The 24708-nt window shown below is 42.7% G+C and overlaps 1 protein-coding gene across 1 annotated transcript; it reads right to left on the bottom strand.

The window, feature by feature from the left end:
* Positions 1 to 10669: 10669 nt before the first annotated feature.
* TEX53 (testis expressed 53) lies at positions 10670 to 11968 on the bottom strand. The gene is made up of 2 exons (XM_028834913.2): positions 11718 to 11968; positions 10670 to 10997 (listed from the first exon to the last, which is right to left on the bottom strand). Exons 1-2 carry the CDS (start codon positions 11824 to 11826, stop codon positions 10894 to 10896), a joined length of 213 nt encoding a protein of 70 aa, XP_028690746.1. The 5' UTR covers positions 11827 to 11968; the 3' UTR covers positions 10670 to 10893.
* Between the last annotated feature and the right edge of the window lie 12740 nt (positions 11969 to 24708).

Here is a 24708-nt window from a genome sequence, read left to right as displayed (position 1 = left end):
GCAGCAGTTTTTCAATTTTAAGGTCTACTTAAGAACCTTTGATGTGTGTTTCTTTTCCTGCCTTTTCCTTTCTTTAGAATGGATGATGGTCTCACCTAGTGGGTAGGGCTTTCAGGGTATGCCCACAATGTACATTTCTCTGCATCTGTGCCTCAGTTTCCTCACTTATAAAATCCCTATGATCTCTGTCTCACCTACTTTACAGGGTTGCTGTGAAGATCGCATACTACACACAAGAATGCTCATCAGTTTTTAAATTTTATTTAATTTTTATTTATTTTTTTTAAATGTAATTTTTTCAGAGAGATAGGGTCTTGTTGCCCAGCCTAGTCTTGAACTCCTGGCCTCAAGTGATCCTCCTGCCTTGGCCTCCCATGGTGCTGGGATTACAGGTGTGAACTACCATGCCCAGCCAGCTCCTAAGTCTTAAGGCTCTGTGTTAGTGATAGTTGTGGCCATCGTGGAGGCAGTGCGATGTCTTCGAGTGAGAGTGAAGCATGGATTCTAGAGTTCCATTTATTCTAATTCAAGTTCTTCCACTTAAGAACAATGTTCTTCCTCTCATTGAATCTCATTCCTCATCTGTAGGATGGGGATGAGAGCATGTACTTGGCAGGTTGTTGTAGTAAGGATTAAATAATGATGTAAAAAAGTGTCAAGTGCTTGCAACTTTGAATTCTAAACTTGAGTGAAAACTCAATAAATTGTTGTTTAAAAATTTTTTTGTCATGTATATTGTAGATACCTGATGTATATTTTTGTTGATGTAGCAGGTCATTAACAGTTAAGGCTATTCAGTCTGCCTCAGACCTCACCTATTTCAGTGCCATGGGGTATATTTATGTCAATAAAGATTTTAGTCAAATCTCTGGAATTCAGCATCCAGAGATAACATAGCAAGGAGATGAAGAGCAAACCGTTGATTTTGGGCCAGATACTCACTCTTTCTGTACTTCCTGTACCTAATTTCCTCATCTATTAAGGGGGGAGTGTGATAATAAGGGGGGTTAATGGAAGCGATTGATGTGAAGCACAGAGCCTGGTCCACAGTAAGGGCTCAGTCAGTGGGGGACGTTTCTTCTGCAGCTGCTGGCTGCTGTTGGCTTCTAGTTTATGTTATCCTATGTTATCTTATAGTTGAGTGTTTTTACATTTAGGTCTGTAATTCATTTTGAGTTAGTTTTTCTGAAGGATGTAAGGTCTCTATCTGGATTAAGTTTTTGCATATTGTTCCAGCACCATTTGTTGAAAAGACTCTCTCTGCTCCATTGTATTGCCTTTGCTTTTTTTTCCCCAAGGATCAGTTGACTATACTTATGTGGGTCTATTTCTGGGCTCTCTATTTGTTCCATTGATCTATGTGTCTGTTCTTTCCCAAAAACACACTGTCATGATTACTGTAGCTTTATAGTAAGTCTTGAAATTGGATATTGTGAGTCCTCCAACTTTGTTCTTGTCTCTCAATGTTGATTTGGCTATTGTGTGTCTTATGCCTTTCCATGTAAACTTTAGAATCAGTTTGTCAATATCCACAAAACAACTCACTGTTTATTTTGATTGGGATGGCATCAAATCCATAGATCAAGTTGCAAGAACTGACATTTTCACCATATTGATTTCTGTCTACAAACATAGAATCTATCTTCATTTATTTAGCTGTTCTTTGATTTCTTTTATCAGTTTTGTAGAGGTTTTTCCCTTTTCCTACAGTTTTTTTTTTGTAATTTTTCTTACAGATCTTGTACATATTTTGTTAGATTTATAAGATTTATACCTAAATATCTTATTTTTTGGGGTGCTAATAAAAATAGTATTGTATATTTAGTTTCAAATTTCATTTGTTCATTGCTAATATATGGGAAAGTGATTGACTTTTATCTATTCACATTGTATCCTGCAACCTTGCTATAATCTCTCATTAGTTTTAGGAGTTTCTTTGTTGATTCTTTTGTTGATGAGATAATCATCTCGGAACCTGTAAACAAAGACAGTTTATTTCTTCCTTCCTCATCTGTATATCTGCATACTTTTTATTTCCTTTTCTTGTCCTATTTCATTGGCTTGGACTTCCAGTATGATGTTGAAGAGTAGTGGTAAGAGGGAACATTCTTGCCTTGTTTATGATTGTAGTGGGAGTTTCTAGTGTCTCACTATTTTTTTTTTTTTTTTTTTTTTGAGACAGAGTCTTGCTCTGTTGCCCAGGCTGGAGTACAGTGGCGTGATCTCAGCTCACTGGAACCTCCATCTCCCGGGTTCAAGCAATTTTCCTGCCTCAGCCTCCCGAGTAGCTGGGATTATAGATCTGCACCACCATACCCGACTAATTTTTATACTTTTTTTTTTCTTTGGTAGAGACGGGGTTTCTTCACATTGGCCAGCTTCGTCTCAAACTCCTGACCTCAGGTGATCTGCCCTCCTTGGGCTCCCAAAGTGCTGGGATTACTGGCGTGAGCCACCATGCCTGGCCTTCACTATTAAATATAATGTTAGCTCTGGACTTTTTGGTAGGTTTTTTTGTTTGTTTTGTTTTGTTTTGTTTTTGAGACAGAGTCTTGCTCCATCACCAGGCTGGAGTGCAGTGGCCCCATCTCGCCTCACTGCAACCTCTACTTCCTGGGTTCAAGCAATTCTTCTGCCTCAGCCTCCCAGTAGCTAGGACTACAGGCGTGTGCCACCACACCCAGCTAGTTGTTTTGTGTTTTTAGTAAAGATCAGGTTTCACCATGTTGGCCAGGATGGTCTTGATCACTTGACCCTGTGATCCGCCCGCCTCGGCCTCCCAAAGTGCTGGGGATTATAGGCATGAGCCACCATGCCCAGCCCTAGTAGTTTTTTTTGTTTTGTTTTGTTTTGTTTTGAGACAGGGTCTCACTCTGTCACCCAGGCTGGAGGCTGGAGTGCAGTAGCACGATCACAGCTTACTACAGTCTTGATCTCCGGCGCTCAAGCAATCCTCCTGAGTAGCTGGGTCTATACCATACCTGGCCAATTGTTTTTTTTTTTGAAATGGAATCTCACTCTGTCACCCAGGTTGGAGTGGAGTGGTGGGATCTTGGCTCACTGCAACCTCTGCCTCCCAGGCTCAAGTGATCCTCTCACCTCAGCCTCCTGAGTAGCTGGGACCACAGGCATGCATTGCATGCCTGGCTAATTTTAGTATTTTTGGTAGAGACAGGGTTCTGTCATGTTAGTGTTGCTCAGTTTGGTCTTGAACTCCTTAGTTCAGGTGATCCACCAACCTTGGCCTCCCAAAGTGCTGAGATTACAGGCGTGAGCCATGTGCCTGGCCTGGGCCACCACATCCAGCCAAATTTTTTTAGTTTTTTGTAGAGATGGGGGGTCTCATTTTGTTGCCTAGGCTGGTCTTGAACTCCTGGAGTTGATCCTCCCACCTCAGCCTTCCAGAGTGTTGAGATTTCAGGCCTGAGCCACCATGCCCAAATGAGATATTCTTTAACAAGTTGAGAAAATTTCCTCTCTATTCCTTGCTTACTGAGAGGAAATTAGCTTTCTTTTGAATAGTCATTGCATAGTATATCTTTGTTCATCCTTTTACTTTTGACCTCCACATTCTTACATTTAAGGTTTCACCCTTGTAGGCATGTAAGATTTGCTTTTTTGAAATTAAGATTTTTTAAAATTCGGAGTATTTACTACACTATGTCTAATGTGTTTATTGATAGACTTGGGTTTGAATGTACCATCTTACTAATAAGTCTTTCTATTGGTTTTTCTCTTACTGTGTTCTTTTCTTTTTTCTTTCTTTTGGATTAAGGTTGTTTGTTCTGGGTAATTTCTCTTTTATTAGCATATGAAGTATACTTTTAGTTCTTATCCTAGATTTAACAAGCATCCTTGACTAACTGAAGTGTATTATAAGTGGTCACTTCTACATTTTCTGGACAACCCAGCAACTACACAATTCTTTTTTTTTTTTTTTTTTTTTTTTTGAGACAGAGTCTCCCTCTGTGGCCCAGGCTAGAGTGCAGTGGCACAATCTTGGCTCACTGCAACCTCCTGCCTCCCAGCTTCAAGCGATTCTCCCGCCTCAGCCTCCTGAGTAGCTGGAATTACAAGTGTGCTGGAATTACAAGTGTGCACCACCACACCCTGACAATTTTCGTATTTTTAGTAGAGACAGGGTTTCACCATATTGTCCAGGCTGGTCTCGATCTCCTGATCTCAAGTGATCCACCTGCCTCAGCCTCCCAAAGTGCTGGGATTACAGGTGAGAGCTACCAGGCCTGGCCCCAACAACTATACAGTTCTTTCACCTTTCTACCTGTTGTGGTAGTCTTGTCATGGATTTCAGTTTTCTCTGTATTTTAAGCCACAACAGACATTCTTATTAATGCTTTCTAGAGTCAATATTCATTTAGATTTATTCACATTACTTTTTATTACTCTTTATTTGTTATTTCTTTTTTATTACCCTTCGTTCCTTTCTGTATTTCTGTGCATCTATTTTGGATCCTTCTTCTCCTGGAACTAACTTTAGAATTTTTCTTCAATATAGTATCATATTTAGTATAGTATATTTAGAAATACCTTTAGTGTTTTCCTTTCAGTACGGATCTTGTGATGAATTCAATTTTTGTTTGCTGAGAAGTGTGTATTTTGTTTTTGTTCTTGGAAGATATTTTTGGTAAGTAAGGAATTCTAGGTTAGTGCAGTTATTTTCTTTTCACCTTTTGAAAATGTCTTTGGTTTCTGTTGTTTCTGTTGAGAAGTCATCTGTCAGCCCCATTGTTGCTCTTAACATTTTCTATGAGTTTTAGCAGTTATATTCTGATGTGCCTAGCTGTAGCTTTTAAAGTATTTTTCTTGCTTGTGCTTGTTCACAGCACATCTTGAATCTGTGACATGGTATCTTTCATCACGGCATTCACCCTCTTCTCTCATCTTGTTCAGGACTCTAATGATAAGTGTTAGACCTTTTCACTATATCTCTAAGACACTTCTTGGTATTTTTCCATTCTTTTGGCTCTTTGTGATTCAGTCTGGATATTTTCTACTGACTAGTCTTCTCCATTAATCTTGTCTTCATTTGTGTTTAATCCTATCAATTGAGTTTTTTTGTTAACCCTATGTTTCATTTAAAAGTCAATCCAGTTTCTAACTTTTTTTTTTTTAAGAGGTAGGGTCTTGCTTGTTGCCCAGGCTGGAGTGGGCACAATCACAGGTCACTGCAGCCTTAAACTCCTGGGACCTAAGACTCCCAAGTAGCTAGGACGATAGGCAGGTGCCACCACGCCTGGCCAATTTTTAAATTTTTTGTTGAGACGGGATTTTGCTGTGTTGCCCAGGCTGATCTCGAACTTCTGGCCTCAAGTAATCCTCTTGCCTCTGCCTCCTAAAGCACTGGGATTACAGGTGTGAGCCACCATGCCCAGCCTGAGTTTTTAATTTCATCTATCATAACGTTCAGTTCCACAATTTTGTTTTTTAAAAAATAGTTTCCAGTTCTCAAATGAAATTACCAATCTTGTCATCTATTCTTCTCAATATTTAATTGTACTGCTTTTTTTTTTTTGAGACGAAGTCTCGCTCTATCACCCAGGCTGGAGTGCAGTGGCGCGATCTTAGCTCACAGCAAGCTCCGCCTCCCAGGCTCACGCCATTCTCCTGCCTCAGCCTCCTGAGTAGCTGGGATTACAGGTGCCCGCCACCACGCCCGGCTAATTTTTTTTTGCATTTTTAGTAGAGACGGGGTTTCACCGTGTTACCAGGATGGTCTTGATCTCCTGACCTCGTGATCTGCCTGCCTCGGCCTCCCAAAGTGCTGGGATTACAGGCGTGAGCCACCACGCCCTGCTAATTGTACTGCTTTTAAAGTTCATGTCTGCAAACTCCAATATCTGTTTTTTTTTTTCCTTTTGCTCTTCAGTCAGTTGGTCTTATTTTTTGATATTCATGGTAATTTTTCATTAAATGCTAGATATTTTGAAAAATGAAATATCAAAGGAGATATACAAGGCTCTGGATCTTCCCTCAGACAGGATTTACTTTTACCTCTGGGAAAAGTAGGCTTGAGATAAACTTGACCCTGGGCTTTGTAAGAGCTAGTCTAGTTGTGATTACACCTTACTCTCAGGCTGTAGCCCTTCAGGGGTTTTAGCTAATATATATATATGTATATAAATATGTGTGTATATATACATATATGTGTATTAATATATATTAATATATAATATATATAATATATTTATATTATATATATAAATGTAATATATATATATATCTCTAACCAGGACTCCTCTTTCATGGTGAGTCCTAAACCTCCAATTTTTGTTACCCCAAGCTGTGAGACTTCTGAAAGCTTTACTCTGCTTTTCAGCTACTTGGACTCTGCTTAGGACTTGGCAGGTACCTCAAGGGGATAAGAAGGCTTCATTGTTCATCTCCTCTCTCTGTACTTTCCTCTTCAGCATCTTGGCCCCTCATGTCCTCACTATGTTGATATCTCTCTGATGCATTCAAACACACTTAAGAAAAAAAAAAACAATTGCTTTTAAACTGCTGTCAGCAGGAGGGTTGGTCTGATATAAGCTAGTTTGCCATGATCAGAAGTAAATCCAGCTGTGGCCTCCATGATTATTGTTATTGTTATTATTTGAGAATCCTTCAAAGAAAGATGTCACCCTGTGTCTGAGAGCTCTTTAAAAAAGTCACAGGATGGAGGCTTCTTTGCATCCCTTCTGTGAAGGAGTTTCTAAATTATCAAAATAGGAAGTGACATTTAAGGAGCATCTTTTTTGTGTAAAGCACCTGCTATAGTTGTTGCAGGAAGCAGCTCCAAGAAATAAGGAACATGGGGTTTGCTGGAGAAGGAAAGTGGGACCCTGGCATGGGAGGAGGTGAGGAATGCACAGGACAAGGGGAATCTGGGTAAGAGGGTGGGTCCAGTGGATACAGTATGAGAACGGGCAGTGGAAGAGGACTCTGGACATGAGGTCTGGGAAAGTGAACTGTATCTTCACCCAACGGATGCCAGTGGGGTCTCATCCCATGGGGAAGAGGTGCCACAATGCTGTGAGCTGACAACTCCGCACACATGTGGTAAGCCCCTCTGCTTCCTTCCAGCTATAGTTCTTTTACCTTTTCCTGCTAAATATTGCCAACCTTCTTAATAATGGCCATCCAGATGTCCCACAGGCCCCTCCAGCTTGGAATAGCCCAAAATTAAGTGATCTGCTGTGTGTTGTCCACTTGGCCTCAATACCACAAGGACCTCATTCTCCAGAATCTTCTTTCCTGTACGGTTCTGAGTTAGAATTGGCCAGCCTTGCTTGAGAAATACGACTCAAGGCCCTCTTCATCCTTACTGCTGCTGCCCTACTGTAGGCCTGTATCACTGTCTGTCCTGATCACCTAGGCAGTTGCTTAATTTGTTTTGTTTTGTTTTGGTAGAGATGGGGTCTTGCTGTGTTGCTCAGGCTGATCTCAAACTCCTGGCCTCAAGTGATCCTCCTGTCTCTGCCTCCTGTAGTTCTGGGGCCACAGACATAAACCCAGCCTCTTAATTGGATTTCTGCATTAGTCATGATCCAATTGGGAGACAGAAACCACATAACAATTTGAATATGAGAAGTTTAATGTAAGTACTAACTAGAACAGGGGATTGGAGTAATGAAGGAGTGGTAAGAAGTCAGGAGAGCTTTAAAGAATATAGGAATAATGGACATAAGGAGCAGCCAGCACCCCTAGAACTAAGAAAGAACACCCCCAGGCTCTATCCCCAGCTGAGATCCAGATCTTGCTGGGAAGGGGGTGGCTGTGGCTTACAATGGCAGAGAAGTCTGGGAGAATGTTCTAGAGTCTGCCCTTGGGTGCCAGGGATATCTGTCATGGAACGGTGTCTGATTAGAGGCACACCTCCTATTTGTGGGGGACACTAGGAGAAGCTGTTAGTTGCAAAGTGCTACTGACCACCATCCTCTGCAGGATTCCTGTTCTGGAAAAGTTGCCTGCACTGCAGGAGGGTGATGTTGGAGAAGCTGTGAGTTGTGTGCTGTTAAGATGGGCCCCTTACAACCAGGAAGGAAGGCCCCTTCCTCCTCCAATGTCTCTAGCACCCCCTCCTGACAGAGCCTAACATTGCACCAACTACCAACATAAAAATATTTAAAGGGCCAGTTCCATTTTTGAAGAGCAGGCAATGAACAGTCAATTTGGGGTCCAGAGCAATAACTGAATGTCATTCTACCATTATCGAGGGGCTGCATAACCAAGTGGTTAAAAGTGTGGACTCTGCAGTTGCGTTTTTGAGTTCAAGTCTTAGCTCTGGCACTTAATGTGAATTAGTGTAAACCTTAAAAGATTTATTTAACCTGTGTCTCAGTTCCCTAATCTGTAAAATCAGGTAGTAATAGTTCTAACCTTTTTGGGTTATTTTGCTGATTGGGTTGATATTTATGAAGCACTTAGAAGAGGACCTGGCACAGAGTAAGCAATGTACCGGACTGTCTATTGCGATTATTATTATACTCAAATCGTGGTGACACGCACCTGTAATCCCAGCTACTTGGGAGGCTAAGGCAGGAGAATCTCTTGAACTCGAGAGATGGAGGTTGCAGTGAGCTGAGATCACGCCACTGCACTTCAGCCTGGATGACAGAGCGAGACTCTGTCTCAAAAAAAAAAAAAAAAAAAAAAAAAAAAAAAATCCGTCCTTCAAATTGTAGCCAGGATAGGCTTTTCATTGAAGGTGTGACTTTTACTCCACAATCCCATGGCCATATTCCTTTATTCGTCACTTTTCTGAGGCAGGGCAGGCACAAGGAGTGTTAATTAATAAGTTGTCTTCTGGCCAGGTGCAGTGGCTCACGCCTGTAATCCCAGCACTTTGGGAGGTTGAGGTGGGCGGATCACCTGAGGTCAGGAGTTTAAGACCAGCCTGGCCAAAATGGCAAAAACCTGTTTCTACTAAAAATACAAAAATTAGCTGGGTGTAGTGGCACGTTCCTGTAGCTACTTGGGAGGCTGAGGCAGGAGAATCCTTGCACCTGGGAGGTGGAGGTTTCAGTGAGTGGAGATCATGCCACTGCCCTTCAGGCTGGGTGACAGAGCAAGACTCCATCTCAAACAAACAAACAAAAAGGCGTTGTCTTCCAACTCACCTTGTTTGTTATGGTCTAATGTCCCCTCAAATTCATATGTTGAAATCTTAACTCCCAAGGTGATGGTTTCAGAATTGCAGACTTTGGGAGGTTTAGGAGGATTAGGTCATGAGAGCAGAGCCCTCATGATTGAGATTACTGCCCTTATGAAAGAGCCTGAGAGAGACCCCTCACCCCTTCTGCTATGTGAGAACACAGCAAGAAGCGCCCTCTATGAGGAACGGGCCCTCGCCAGACACTGATTCTGCTGGGGCCTTGAGCTTGGATTTCCCAGCCTCCAAAACTGTGAGAAATAAACTTCTGTTGTTTGTAAGTCACCCAGTTATGGTATTTTATTTTAGTAGCCCGAACAGACTAAGGCACTGTTCATAGTACAAAAGTCGGAAATCAGGACTGTGTCACTTTGTTGCTTAAAACTCATCTGTGGCTTCCCATTATTTTCAAGATAGAGTCCAGCTCCCTTTCCCTGGATACAAAGCTCTTGGTGTTCTGCTCACCTCCCACCAAACCCTGGCTCAGGTTTTCACTTGAGTTACTCCAGACTTGGTACTTTGCTACCCTCATGCCTTCCCGGGTCGTGTCCCTATTTTCCAACTTTGCTGATTGTATTCCCTCCTTCTGGAATATCATCCCCTCTCCTTTTGGCTAACTCCCTTTCTTTCTTTTTTTTTTTTTTTTGTTGAGACAGAGTCTCCCTGTGTCGCCCAGACTGGAGTGCAGTGGCCGGATCTCAGCTCACTGCAAGCTCCGCCTCCCGGGTTCACGCCATTCTCCTGCCTCAGCCTCCCGAGTAGCTGGGACTACAGGCGTCTGCCACCTCGCCCGGCTAGTTTTTGTATTTTTTAGTAGAGACGGGGTTTCACCGTGTTAGCCAGGATGGTCTCGATCTCCTGACCTTGTGATCCGCCCGTCTCGGCCTCCCAAAGTGCTGGGATTACAGGCTTGAGCCACCGCGCCCGGCCGGCTAACTCCCTTTCAACCTTCAGAAAACTGAAGCCCCATCTCCTCCAGGAAGCCTTCCATGAATCCCCAAGTCAGTGGCAAAATGCTTCTTTGTCATTTTGCTCTCCAAGTGTTTGCCCTGTTATGGCAGAGTGATACACTTCTGTGCCTGGCTCCCTGGCTAATGTGGAAACCATGTGGGGTCCTCTGCATGGTAATCACAGTCGCATGCTCCGTGTTTCAGCACGAGCAGTGCTGCGTATCTGCACTGGCTACGTGTTGCATAACTCTAGGGCTGCTGTTTGCAGAGTTTTTCACAACCTGCCCTGCTGTTCCCTGTGGCCCTGAGCGTCAAATGGAGTCGCACAGTAGGTGAGCAGAATTGTGTGCCCTCAAGCTCTGGACATTTATGACAGCGGCCTGTTATGCAAACTGGCCTCTCCTAATAGAGCACTTCCTTGTTAGGTTGGTTAGGAGTGACTGAAAAAAAATGTGTTAATGTGTTAAAATGATAAAACCGCATTTCTTTCCAAGAGGTGCCAGGGTCTAATTCTTGGGAATCACAGAGGTAGGGCTGGCAAAGGGGGAAGGAGGAGAGACACTTCCTCTGATGTGACCACGGACTTTAATTGGAGGCAGCTCCCCCAATGGTGGCTTTTTCAGAAGCTGGAGTGACTCTTGGTGGTGGCACAGGGATGGCTCAGACATCTTCTCCTCCTGCAGGGGAGTTTCTGAATCAGTCTTCATGACTCCTGTCCACCACCCTCTTCCTCATGGAAGCGCAGCAGCCGTGCAGCCTCAGGGACCACGTGGGTGCCGCCGACTAGAATGCTCATGGCCTCCTGAGGGTGCACGCCTTGAGCATCACGCGTTTGTCATGGGGGAGGCGTGGATGTCTGTTTGGTGCAGCACTGTGGAGAGAATTTGTGTTCAGATCTGAAAGAACAGAGGAATAAACTTATCCTGGGTAAAGGCTTTGAGTGATACGTGAATAACCTATCTTGGCCATACTCCACTCAGAGACTCCTCAGATCATTCATGGCTTTAAAAATAAAAGTTTGCTTGTGTGAGCTAAGAATGATCTCAAGCTGGGTAAAGCAATGGAGATTTTAGAGTTCACTCATTACCTCAGCATGGCCCAGCTGATCCTAATACACATCCACAGATATCATTTGCTGAATGTCTTCTTTGTGTGTGGCCATATGCATTCACTTACACACAGTGTCTCCCTTCATCTTCTAACAGCCTGCACAGTGGGCGATATATTATCGTTATCCTCATTTTGGAGAGAAGGATGCTGAGGCTTAGAGAGGGAGGGTCGGCGACATGCCCAAATTCAGTAAGCAGCCGAGGCAGAGTTTAAACTACCATCTAATAAAATACCACAAACTCAGTGAGAAATTAAATGAATCAATAAACTACTATGGAGGACTAAAGCCAGTGATTTCAACGAATATCTGCTACCTAATAACTAATCTCTAATAACTCATAGAGTCTTTAGGTTGTGTCGTTACAGGTTTGAGTATGCCATTTCCACACTCCCAGAAGGCTGAAGGAAATCTGGGCATGTCCCAGCAGGAGGTGGCTGGGGAGGCCGAGGCACAGAGAATCATCAGATGTTCCCGACACTATCATACACCCACTCCTGGAACCTACTAAAGGACCGTGGATGATGCTGTTGGAACATTCTTGGATTGTGGAAGCCAGCAGTGGTAGAAGACCCCTCGCTGGTCTTGCGGCAACAACAGAAGATCTTGGACCCCATGTTTTGGTGGGCGGTGGGAGGGGGAAAGGGCACTGGGGCTCCTGGCTCTGCAGCTCCAATCCCAGAAACCCATTGTTATTTAAGCACTGGGTCATAGTGGGCCCTCCCCTCTCTCTGACCTGCTGTAGCTCCCTGTGGCCAGCAGTTCCAGGCCCACCTGCCTGGGCCCACCACTCTGAGGGCCGGTCTTTCCTCAAGCGTGCACATTTCTCCTACCTGTGGAAAGGACTTGGAGCCTCCACTCTGCCAGTCTTTACCTGTAGGGTCGCCTTCTTGAACCGCAGATGTTGGAGGTCCGGCACAGTTCTCTGGGCAGCGTCGTTTTCTAGATGAACTTAAGACTGTAGCTGAAAAACGTGAATCTCTTCTTTGCCAGGTCCCATAGCAGCAGAACCCCAGGAGATGCGGCAGCCCACGGAGACAAGCTCGTGTTTAAGAGTCAGATTTGCCTTCTCTCTAGGTGTGTGTGTGCTCTTGGGTGGGTTCTGTAATCTCTTCGTGCCTCACTTTATTTTATTTTATTTATTTATTTTTTGAGACAGAGTCTTGCTTTGTAGCCCAGGCAGGAGCGAAGTGGCATAATCATAGCTCACTGCAACCTTGAACTCCTAGGCTCAAGTGATCCTCCTGCCTCAGCTTCCTGAGTAGCTGGGACTCCAGATGTGTGACACCAAACCTGGCTATTTTTTTTTTTTTTTTTTTTACTTTTTGTAGAGACGGTATCTTGCTATTCTTCTCAGGCTGGTCTTAAACGCTTGGCCTCAAGTGGTCCTCCTGCCTCGGTCTCCTAAAGTGCTGGAATTACAGGCATGAGTCAATTTGCCCAGCCACTGGCCTCCCTTTCTTATCTGGAAAATGGGAACAGTAATACCACCTTGGAGTGATGAGTGTTTAATTGTCTGTAAACTGGCCACTCTGATGGGAGGTGCCTCAAAGTGCTTTCTGTGCTCATTGTCTTCCCATATGGTTTGTTGGCTCCATTATTCCAGCTGGGCCCAGGTCCCACGGGAGCATGATGATGCAGCTCAGCTTTGCTGGTCCCAGTCCTGGCACTGCCACTAACTTGCTGTGTGGCTTTGGGCTAGCCCATGCTGAGGTCCCCCGCATCTGCCACAGGAAGTCAGTGTGCTGCATCATCCATCTTTCCAAGGATTCTCCCAGCTCTGATGACCCAAGGTTGTAAGTCTATCTTATTCCCAACCTCCTTTCTCTTTTCCAGGCTCTGGCCATCTGCTCTTGCTCCCCTTTCTCTGTGGCCAAAGCCCCACTTTGGAAATTTCCATCATCAGTGGTCGTGTGTCAATCACAGCACACTGGGTTCACTCCATGGCCTCATCCTTGGGCAGTGGCTTCCCACCTGTCCAATGCTCCTCTCCAGCCTCAGTCACCAGCATCTCTTACTTGGATTATTGCAACGGCTCCAAACCATCAGCATTAAGCATCAACACAGATGAATCCTCCTCCTACAGACATTAGATCATGTCACACCTCTGCCCAGAACCTCCCAGTGGCTTCCAGTATCATGCAGAGTAAAAGAAAAGTCCTTCCCTGGGCCTCTTGAAACAACTCATAATCTAACCATTTATCCACCTGTCCCTCACTGTCTACTGCTACTTTACCCTTCATCCCTTTCCTGCCATACCAAACATACTGCTCTTTGCGTTTGCTCCACCTTCTGCTGGAATGCTCTTCCCCTAGAGATCCACAAGATTCATTCTCTCACTTCTTTCAAACCTTTGCTTAGAGAACACTTTATCTTTTTTTCACTGCAAACTCCGCCTTCGGGGTTCAAGCGATTCTCATTCCTTAGCCTCCTGAGTAGCTCGGATTACAGGCACGCACTACCATGCCCGGCTAATTTTTGTGTTTTTAGTAGAGACGGGGTTTCACCATGTTAACCAGGCTGGTCTCGAACTCCTGACCTCAGGAAATCTGCCTGCCTCGGCCTCCCAAGGTGCAGGGATTATAGGTGTGAGCCACCACACCCAGCCATGAACACTTTTTCTAGTGAGGCCTTCTCTGACCCATTTACTCTATTTAATTCTCTCCATTTATTCCCTCTGTTTAAGCCTCCTCCCCACTCCCAGCACTCTCTATTTCCCTTCCCCACCTCATGCTTCTCTGCAGCCCTTATCATGTTCAGAAGTAGCCTAGAATTCATTTATGTTCTTGTACTCACTTTCCCATTAGTAAACCCAGGAAGGCAGGGAGTCTCCTGTGTTCGCTGCTGAGTCCCCAGTGCAGGGTGTAGGACAGGTGGTTAACAGCATTTGTGGCATGGTTGGATGAACCTGTATGTATCTCACTTTGGTTCAGGGTTCAAGCAGGTGCTGTCACCAGGGAGTAGCAAGGAATGTCACAACCAGCAGGACACCACCTGCCTCACCCATCTGCCAAGTTGATTAATAGCTTTATGGATGACTTATAGGGTTGCTTTTGGCTGCCTGCTGGTGGGACCACCTCTCTTCCCCACCCTCTCCATCCCAAACGTGCTTTTCCTCCTCTCATGTTTCCTATTTTGGGGACAGGTACCACTATTCATTTTGTGTCTGCAGCTAGAAATGGGGCACCCCTTACCTCCCGTCTGTTCACATTCATCAAGGTCTTTTGAATCTATCCCATAAATATCTCCATTGTCGGCCACCCTCCATTCCCATTGCCCTCACCACTAGCACCTCCTGTCTTTGGATCCTGACCACTGCTTTCCCACTAGCCTCTCTGGTGGCTCATCTGCAACCAGAAGATCTGTCCCTGGTGCCAATCCTGTTAGATCACTCCTCCTCTGCCTTAAACCCTCAGTGGCTCCCCTGTTCTGCTGTTCAAACTTGTCTGAGGATCTGCCCCTGTCAACTTTGCCAGCTCCACTGGTTCCAACTCAGTCACTACTCTTCAGCCATAGGAGCTGCTGGCTGTGCTCCAGACTTTCTCTCACTGTTCTATCCCTGTGCCTCTGCACAAGCTGCAACCTGCACCTCCATGTCCTCTCCTCATTACACTTGAGGACAGCTCAGGTGTGACCTCCTTCAAGAAGCTCAATCCTTCACCCCATTCTCCCTTCCATGAACAGGCTTTTTTTTTTTTTCAAAAAAAATCTCAGAAAGTTATGGGAATAGAAACAGCCATGATGTCAAGAACACTGACATTCATTGAGCATTTGGGCAGGTCCTTTGACATCTCTGAGCTCATTTCATTTGCCTCTCCACCTTGCAAAGAAGGGACTTTGTCTGATTTTCCAGATGGAGGGAATTGAGCCTAAGAAAGGTGACTTGCTCAGGTGTGGCAGCCAACAGGAACAGCTGGGATTTTAATGTAGTTTTATCTGAAGCCAGAGTTTATTCTGTCTATACAATTCCAGAATGAGATGTTCAGAACCACCTTGACCTCCAAGAGTTGATGGTAAGTGGTTTTTAAATGGAAAGGCTCCATCTGAAGCCTGGCAGAACAGCATAACAGTTAAGAGCACACTCCTTTTTAACTTAGATGGACTTCAGTTCCTAATTCCTGTTGCATCTTGCTGTGTAATTTCGGGCCACTTAGCCTCCTTGAACCTCAGTTTTCCAGTCTGTACAATGGTATGGTGAAACCTACCCGCAGAATGCTGTTGTAAGGATTTGGTGACATAAAGATGTCAAGTGCTTTGCAGGGTATCCGGCACATGGTAAGCGTTTAACGTCACTGAGATGCTGGCTGGGACGGAGTCCGGTGTGGTGTTTCTTGCATTACCAATGCCCGCCTCTAGAGGGAAGCAGGAGCCAAAGAAAAGGGCCCTTGGGCTGTCCCCAGTGGATCGTTGAGTTTCGGTTCTCTAGGGACCCCACAGCACTTTGATCAGAGTAAGAAAGATCAATGAGGTCAAACAGGAAGTCGTCTGGAGCTAGGAGAGCCCTTAGGAGTCTTTCAGCACAGGTGGGGAGACTGGGACCCAGAAACAGAGAAACAGTGTGGTCAAGGCAAATAAGGGGTGCTTCTTGTAACAAAGTGAATAGGTGTCCTGGAGTGTTGGGGGCATTTTCTATTTTAGTACAGAAAGATTACCCCCTCCTACCCTTAGGTCTAACCTATGAGCCTCACTCACCTGCAGCTGGCAGAGTGGACAGGAGGCTGGCAGTGATGTCACAGAGTGGGGGAACCAGGGAATGTTGGAGACAGTGGGGTTTGGACTGAACCACAAAGGGAGGAGGGAGGACATATGCTGAGCCTCTCTCCAGGGGTCCATCCCTTTGTCCACCATGCCGTAATGTCTACTGTGCCTATCAGGTCGGCTGGAGTGGTTCTGCCTCACTTGTCTCTTACCCCTTTTGGATTAGTAGGCAGCCAGGCGTGTTCTTCTGGGGCTGCTAGAGGAAGACACAGCAAGCCCCACTGTGAAAACACATTCCTAAGCCCCTGCTAGTGTCCTATCTGCTATGTTTTCATTGGCCAAGCAAGTCACATGACAATTTAGTCCCTTCTCACCAGGAAGGGGTTGTTGGTGAATTCCCGACTGCTGCTGCCTCCTCTCCTGTCCTGGCCTCTGTGCTATTGTGGCAGAAACCTGCCCCAGAGTGGGCTGCAGATCCTCCCAGTGTGATTACATGGGGCCCATCCAGGTAACTGTGGATTATCTCAAGGTCACTGATTAGCAACCTTAATTGTAGCTTCAACTTTAATGTTTCGCAGTGGGACAGTGTTTAAACACTTGTATCAAGAAAATAAAAGAATGAAATAATTTCCCAATTCTAAAAGCTGGAAAAAGAGCAACAAAGTAACCAAAAGTTTAAAAGCAGAATTTACTAGAATGTTAAAAAGCAGATCTAATTAATTGAAATCTTTTTTTGAAAAAAATTAACAAAATAGAAATACTGTGTAGCTTAATCAGGAAAAAAAGGAGAAAGCGCAAATATATAAAATTAGAAAGAATGAGGGGGAAATAATTGTTGAAACAAAAGAAATTTTAAAAATCTTGAGAGTCCATAACATACTTTTATTTTGAAAAGTCTGAAAACCTAGGAAGTAGATAATTTTCTGGGAAAATACAGTTTATTAAATTTACTGCATTAAAGATAGAAACTATCAATTTCTGTAGAAGAATTTTTTTAAGGAATTACCCTCCCCCAAATAGGCAACAGGTCCAGAGAGTTTCACAAGGAGAGTTTCACCAAGCTTTTAAAGACCAGTTACAGTACTACATAAATTGTTCTAGAGCATTTAAAGTAAAACTTCCAAATTCTTTTTGTGAAGCAAATGTATATTGATAACCACATCTGGTAGGGATAATACAAAAAGAAAATTACAAGGCAATGCCACCTACCAATACTGATACAAAAATACTTAATAAAATATTAGCAAACAGAATCCAACCTCATAGTATGAGGATAATAAATCATGGTCGGTGAAATTTATCTGTGGAATGGAAGTTTGATTCAATATGAGTAAAGAAATTATGTGCCTTTTTTCTTATAGATGCGGAAAAAAGAAAAAAGAGGGAATTGATGGCTATTATATTAATATGATAAAATGGCACTCTCTATCTCTACCTCTAAGCCTTTGCCCTAAACTCAACTTCTTCCTTAATGTGCAAATACTGGAGCTATTTAAAATCAGGAACAAAGCACAGATACCTACTAACTTTAACATTGTACCAGTGGCATTAACCATTGCAATTAGACAAGGTAAATCAGACACATAAAAATTAGAAGAAGAAGAAGTTAAAGTATTTCTACTTGCAGATGACATAATAGTATTACTGGTAAACAATTGGAAAGCAGAAAGAAAACTGCTCAAACAATGAAAGAATTCAGAAGGGAAGCAAGGCATACAATTAGCATACTGAACTCAATAGTGTTATTATACACAAGCAATAACTACAACAATAGTGAGAGAGAAAACTCCATTTACAATAGCAACAAAAGAGAAAATACTTAGGAATAAAGTTAATAAGAAATTTGCAAAATTAATATAAAGAACACTTGAAAATAGTCCTGAAAGCCCACAAAGTAGGTTTGAACAAAGGAAAAGCCATTGGTTGGTGGTTAGGAAGGATCAATGTTATAGATGTGTCAGTTCTTCCTGATTTATAATTTTCCCTAATTTAATCTATAAATTTAGCACAATCATGATGAAAATAACATCAAGATTTTTTCGGACGCTAGACAAATTGATCCTAACATTTACATGAAAATACAAGCAAGAATAAAACAGGCAGACTCCCCAGTGGAGTAGAATAGAAAGTTCAGAAAGAGACACAAATATATATTAAAATTTAGTATATGATAAAGGTGTCGTCTCAGATGGATGATTGGACAAAAGATATTCTCTTTAATAAATATGCTGAAATGACTAAGTAATCATTAGGAGAAAGTGTAAAGTTAGATCCATACTTCCTAAATACATAATAATAAATGCCAAATGGAACAGGTTTTACTTCTTTTTTTTTTGTTAGGTTGTTTATTTGAAGTTTTCCTAGTTTTTTGATGTAGGTGCTTATTGCTATATATTTTCCTCTTAGTACTGCTTTCCCGGTATCCCACAGGTTTCAGTATGCTGTGTTTCCATTTACATTTGTTTCAAGAAATTTTTAAAATGTCCTTTTAAAATTATTCACTGACTTTTTTTTTTTTTTAATTTAAGTTCTAGGGTACATGTGGATAATGTGCAGGTTTGTTACATATGTATACTTGTGCCATGTTGGCGTGCTGCACCCATCAACTCATCAGCACCCATCCACTCGTCATTTACATCAGGTATAACTCCCAATGCAATCCCTCCCCCCTCCCCCCTCCCCATAATAGGCCCTGGTGTATGATGTTCCCCTTCCCGAGTCCAAGTGATCTCATTGTTCAGTTCCCACCTATGAGTGAGAACATGCGGTGTTTGGTTTTCTGTTCTTGTGATAGTTTGCTGAGAATGATGGTTTCCAGCTGCATCCATGTGCCTACAAAGGACACAAACTCATCCTTTTTTATGGCTGCATAGTATTCCATGGTGTATATGTGCCACATTTTCTTAATCCAGTCTGTCACTGATGGACATTTGGGTTGATTCCAAGTCTTTGCTATTGTGAATAGTGCTGCAATAAACATACGTGTGCATGTGTCTTTATAGCAGCATGATTTATAATCCTTTGGGTATATACCCAGTAATGGGATGGCTGGGTCATATGGTACTTCTAGTTCTAGATCCTTGAGGAATCGCCATACTGTTTTCCATAATGGTTGAACTAGTTTACAATCCCACCAACAGTGTAAAAGTGTTCCTATTTCTCCACATCCTCTCCAGCACCTGTTGTTTCCTGACTTTTTAATGATTGCCATTCTAACTGGTGTGAGATGGTATCTCATTGTGGTTTTGATTTGCATTTCTCTGATGGCCAGTGATGATGAGCATTTTTTCATGTGTCTTGGCTGTATGAATGTCTTCTTTTGAGAACTGTCTGTTCATATCCTTTGCCCACTTTTTGATGGGGTTGTTTGTTTTTTTCTTGTAAATTTGTTTGAGTTCTTTGTAGGTTCTGGATATTAGCCCTTTGTCAGATGAGTAGATTGCAAAAATTTTCTCCCATTCTGTAGGTTGCCTGTTCACTCTGATGGTAGTTTCTTTTGCTGTGCAGAAGCTCTTTAGTTTAATTAGATCCCATTTGTCCATTTTGGCTTTTGTTGCCGTTGCTTTTGGTGTTTTAGACATGAAGTCCTTGCCCATGCCTATGTTCTGAATGGTATTACCTAGATTTTCTTCTAGGGTTTTTATGGTATTAGGTCTAACATTTAAGTCTCTAATCCATCTTGAATTAATTTTCGTATAAGGAGTAAGGAAAGGATCCAGTTTCAGCTTTCTACTTATGGCTAGTCAATTTTCCCAGCACCATTTATTAAATAGGGAATCCTTTCCCCATTTCTTGTTTTTCTGAGGTTTGTCAAAGATCAGATGGCTGTAGATGTGTGGTATTATTTCTGAGGACTCTGTTCTGTTCCATTGGTCTATATCTCTGTTTTGGTACCAGTACCATGCTGTTTTGGTTACTGTAGCCTTGTAGTATAGTTTGATGTCAGGTAGCGTGATGCCTCCAGCTTTGTTCTTTTGACTTAGGATTGTCTTGGCAATGCGGGCTCTTTTTTGGTTCCATATGAACTTTAAAGCAGTTTTTTCCAATTCTGTGAAGAAACTCATTGGTAGCTTGATGGGGATGGCATTGAATCTATAAATTACCTTGGGCAGTATGGCCATTTTCACGATATTGATTCTTCCTATCCATGAGCATGGTATGTTCTTCCATTTGTTTGTGTCCTCTTTGATTTCACTGAGCAGTGGTTTGTAGTTCTTCTTGAAGAGGTCCTTTACATCCCTAGTAAGTTGGATTTCTAGGTATTTCATTCTGTTTGAAGCAATTGTGAATGGAAGTTCATTCCTGATTTGGCTCTCTGTTTGTCTGTTACTGGTGTATAAGAATGCTTGTGATTTTTGCACATTAATTTTGTATCCTGAGACTTTGCTGAATTTGCTTATCAGCTTAAGGAGATTTTGGGCTGAGACAATGGGGTTTTCTAAATATACAATCATGTCATCTGCAAACAGGGACAATTTGACTTCTTCTTTTCCTAACTGAATACCTTGATTTCTTTCTCTTGCCTGATTGCCCTAGCCAGAACTTCCAACACTATGTTGAATAGGAGTGGTGAGAGAGGGCATCCCTGTCTTGTGCCAGTTTTCAAAGGGAATGTTTCCAGTTTTTGCCCATTCAGTATGATATTGGCTGTGGGTTTGTCATAAATAGCTCTTATTATTTTGAGATACGTTCCATCAATACCGAATTTATTGAGAGTTTTTAGCATGAAGGGCTGTTGAATTTTGTCAAAGGCCTTTTCTGCATCTATTGAGATAATCATGTGGTTTTTGTCTTTGGTTCTGTTTATATGCTGGATTATGTTTATTGATTTGCGAATGTTGAACCAGCCTTGCATCCCAGGGATGAAGCCCACTTGATCATGGTGGATAAGCTTTTTGATGTGCTGCTGGATCCGGTTTGCCAGTATTTTATTGAGGATTTTTGCATCGATGTTCATCAGGGATATTGATCTAAAATTCTCTTTTTTTGTTGTGTCTCTGCCAGGCTTTGGTATCAGGATGATGTTGGCCTCATAAAATGAGTTAGGGAGGATTCCCTGTTTTTCTATTGATTGGAATAGTTTCAGAAGGAATGGTACCAGCTCCTCCTTGTACCTCTGGTAGAATTCAGCTGTGAATCCATCTGGTCCTGGACTTTTTTTCTTTGGTAGGCTATTAATTATGGCCTCAATTTCAGAGCCTGCTATTGGTCTATTCAGGAATTCTGCTTCTTCCTGGTTTAATCTTGGGAGAGTGTAAGTGTCCAGGAAATTATCCATTTCTTCTAGATTTTCCAGTTTATTTGCGTAGAGGTGTTTATAGTATTCTCTGATGGTAGTTTGTATTTCTGTGGGGTCAGTGGTGATATCCCCTTTATCATTTTTTATTGCGTCTATTTGATTCTTCTCTCTTTTCTTATTAGTCTTGCTAGCGGTCTATCAATTTTGTTGATCTTTTCAAAAAACTAACTCCTGGATTCATTGATTTTTTGGAGGGTTTTTTGTGTCTCTATCTCCTTCAGTTCTGCTCTGATCCTAGTTATTTCTTGCCTTCTGCTAGCTTTTGAATGTGTTTGTTCTTGCTTCTCTAGTTCTTTCAATTGTGATGTTAGAGTGTCAATTTTAGATCTTTCCACCTTTCTCTTGTGGGCATTTAGTGCTATAAATTTCCCTCTACACACTGCTTTAAATGTGTCCCAGAGATTCTGGTATGTTGTATCTTTGTTCTCATTGGTTTCAAAGAACATCTTTATTTCTGCCTTCATTTTGTTATGTACCCAGTAGTCATTCAGGAGCAGGTTATTCAGTTTCCAAGTAGTTGAGCGGTTTTGATTGAGTTTCTTAGTCCTGAGTTCTAGTTTGATTGCACTGCGGTCTGAGAGACAGTTTGTTATAATTTCTGTTCTTCTACATTTGCTGAGGAGTGCTTTACTTCCAATTATGTGGTCAATTTTGGAATAAGTGTGATGTGGTGCTGAGTAGAATGTATATTCTGTTGATTTGGGGTGGAGAGTTCTGTAGATGTCTATTAGGTCTGCTTGCTGCAGAGATGAGTTCAATTCCTGGATATCCTTGTTAATTTTCTGTCTCGTTGATCTGTCTAATGTTGACAGTGGGGTGTTGAAGTCTCCTATTATTATTGTATGGGAGTCTAAGTCTCTTTGTAAGTCTTTAAGGACTTGCTTTATGAATCTGGGTGCTCCTGTATTGGGTGCATATATATTTAGGATAGTTAGCTCTTCCTGTTGAATTGATCCCTTTACTATTATGTAATGGCCTTCTTTGTCTCTTTTGATCTTTGATGGCTTAAAGTCTGTTTTATCAGAGACTAGTATTGCAACCCCTGCTTTTTTTTGTTCTCCATTTGCTTGGTAGATCTTCCTCCATCCCTTTATTTTGAGTCTATGTATGTCTCTGCATGTGAGATGGGTCTCCTGAATACAACAAACTGATGGGTCTTGACTCTTGATCCAGTTTGCCAGTCTGTGTCTTTTAATTGGAGCATTTAGTCCATTTACATGTAAGGTTAATATTGTTATGTGTGAACTTGATCCTGCCATTATGATATTAACTGCTTGTTTTGCTCATTAGTTGATGCAGTTTCTTCCTAGCCTCGATGGTCTTTACATTTTGGCATGTTTTTGCAATGACTGGTATCGGTTGTTCCTTTCCATGTTTAGTGCTTCCTTCAGTGTCTCTTGTAAGGCAGGCCTGGTGGTGACAAAATCTCTAAGCATTTGCTTATCTGTAAAGGATTTTATTTCTCCTTCACTTATGAAACTTAGTTTGGCTGGATATGAAATTCTGGGTTTAAAATTCTTTTCTTTAAGAATGTTGAATATTGGCCCCCACTCTCTTCTGGCTTGTAGAGTTTCTGCTGAGAGATCTGCTGTTAGTCTAATGGGCTTCCCTTTGTGGACAAGCTGACCTTTCTCTCTGGCTGCCCTTAAGATTTTTTCCTTCATTTCAACTTTGGTGAATCTGGCAATTATGTGTCTTGGAGTTGCTCTTCTTGAGGAGTATCTTTGTGGTGTTCTCTGTATTTCCTGAATTTGAATGTTGGCCTGCCCTACTAGGTTGGGGAAGTTCTCCTGGATGATATCCTGAAGAGTGTTTTCCAGCTTGGTTCCATTTTCCCCCTCACTTTCAGGCACCCCAATCAGATGTAGATTTGGTCTTTTTACATAATCCCATACTTCTTGCAGGCTTTGTTCATTTCTTTTTCTTCTTTTTTCTTTAGGTTTATCTTCTCGCTTCATTTCATTCATTTGATCCTCAATCGCTGATACTCTTTCTTCCAGTTGATCGAGTCGGTTACTGAAGCTTGTGCATTTGTCACGTATTTCTCGTGTCATGGTTTTCATCTCTGTCCATTCGTTTATGGCCTTCTCTGCATTAATTATTCTAGTTATCAATTCTTCTACTCTTTTTTCAAGATTTTTAGTTTCTTTGCGCTGGGTACGTAATTCCTCCTTTAGCTCTGAGAAGTTTGATGGACTGGAGCCTTCTTCTCTCATCTCATCAAAGTCATTCTCCGTCCAGCTTTGATCCGTTGCTGGCGATGAGCTACGTTCCTTTGCAGGGGGCGATGTGCTCTTATTTTTTGAATTTCCAGCTTTTCTGCCCTGCTTTTTCCCCATCTTTGTGGTTTTATCTGCCTCTGGTCTTTGATGATGGTGACGTACTGATGAGGTTTTGGTGTGGGTGTCCTTCCTGTTTGTTAGTTTTCCTTCTAACAGTCAGGACCCTCAGCTGTAGGTCTGTTGGAGATTGCTTGAGGTCCACTCCAGACCCTGTTTGCCTGGGTATCAGCAGCAGAGGCTGCAGAAGATAGAATATTGCTGAACAGCGAGTGTACCTGTCTGATTCTTGCTTTGGAAGCTTCCTCTCAGGGGTGTACTCCACCGTGTGAGGTGTGGGGTGTCGGTCTGCCCCTAGTGGGGGATGTCTTCCAGTTAGGCTACTCAGGGGTCAGGGACCCACTTGAGCAGGCAGTCTTTCCGTTCTCAGATCTCAACCTCCGTGTTGGGAGATCCACTGCTCTCTTCAAAGCTGTCAGACAGAGTCGTTTGCGTCTGCAGAGGTTTCAGCTGCTTGTTGTTGTTGTTGTTGTTGTTGTTTAGCTGTGCCCTGTCCCCAGAGGTGGAGTCTACAGAGACAGGCAGGACTCCTTGAGCTGCTGTGAGCTCCACCCAGTTCGAGCTTCCTAGCCACTTTGTTTATCTACTTAAGCCTCTGCAATGGCGGGTGCCCCTCCCCCAGCCTCGCTGCTGCCTTACCGCCAGATTGCAGACTGCTGTGCTAGCAATGAGGGAGGCTCCGTGGGCGTGGCACCCTCCCGGCCAGGTGTGGGATATAGTCTCCTGGTGTGCCCGTTTGCTAAGATCCTTGGTAGAGCGCAGTATTGGGGTGGGAGTTACCCGATTTTCCAGGTGTTGTGGGTCTCAGTTCCCCTGGCTAGGAAAAGGGTTCTATACTTCTAATATATAATGCTATACAAGCAAATGAAGAAGTGTGGGTGAATTCCTCTATAAACTGGATGTAGGGAAAGGCTTTCTAATGATAACCCAAAGTCCAGATTCAATGAAACGTTAATAAACTTGACTTTGAGGAGCTAGTATTTCTAGTATATAAAGAGTACTCAAAAATTAATGGGAAAAATAAAAAAGAGTGGAAGACATAAACAGATAATTAATAAAAACATATGAAAATGACCCTTAAACATATGAATAGATGTTAGTCTTCACTCATGGTAAGAGAAATGCAAGTTAAAACCAAAATGAGATACCATTTCTCACCTGTA

The sequence above is a fragment of the Macaca mulatta genome, chromosome 15 (genome assembly GCF_049350105.2).
Source record: "Macaca mulatta isolate MMU2019108-1 chromosome 15, T2T-MMU8v2.0, whole genome shotgun sequence".
Lineage (NCBI taxonomy): Eukaryota > Metazoa > Chordata > Mammalia > Primates > Cercopithecidae > Macaca > Macaca mulatta.
Note: the sequence above shows the minus strand (reverse complement) of the source record. Positions and strands in the feature narration are given on the sequence as shown.

Bases quoted from the DNA above. Each gene is read 5' to 3' on its own strand.
- TEX53 (XM_028834913.2), bottom strand. From the start codon at position 11,826: ATGGGGTCCAAGATCTTCTGTTGTTGCCGCAAGACCAGCGAGGGGTCT. The intron at 10,998-11,717 runs GTAGGTTCCAGG...CTGTTCTTTCAG, and splicing joins GCATCATCCACGGTCCTTTA to ATCTGAACACAAATTCTCTC.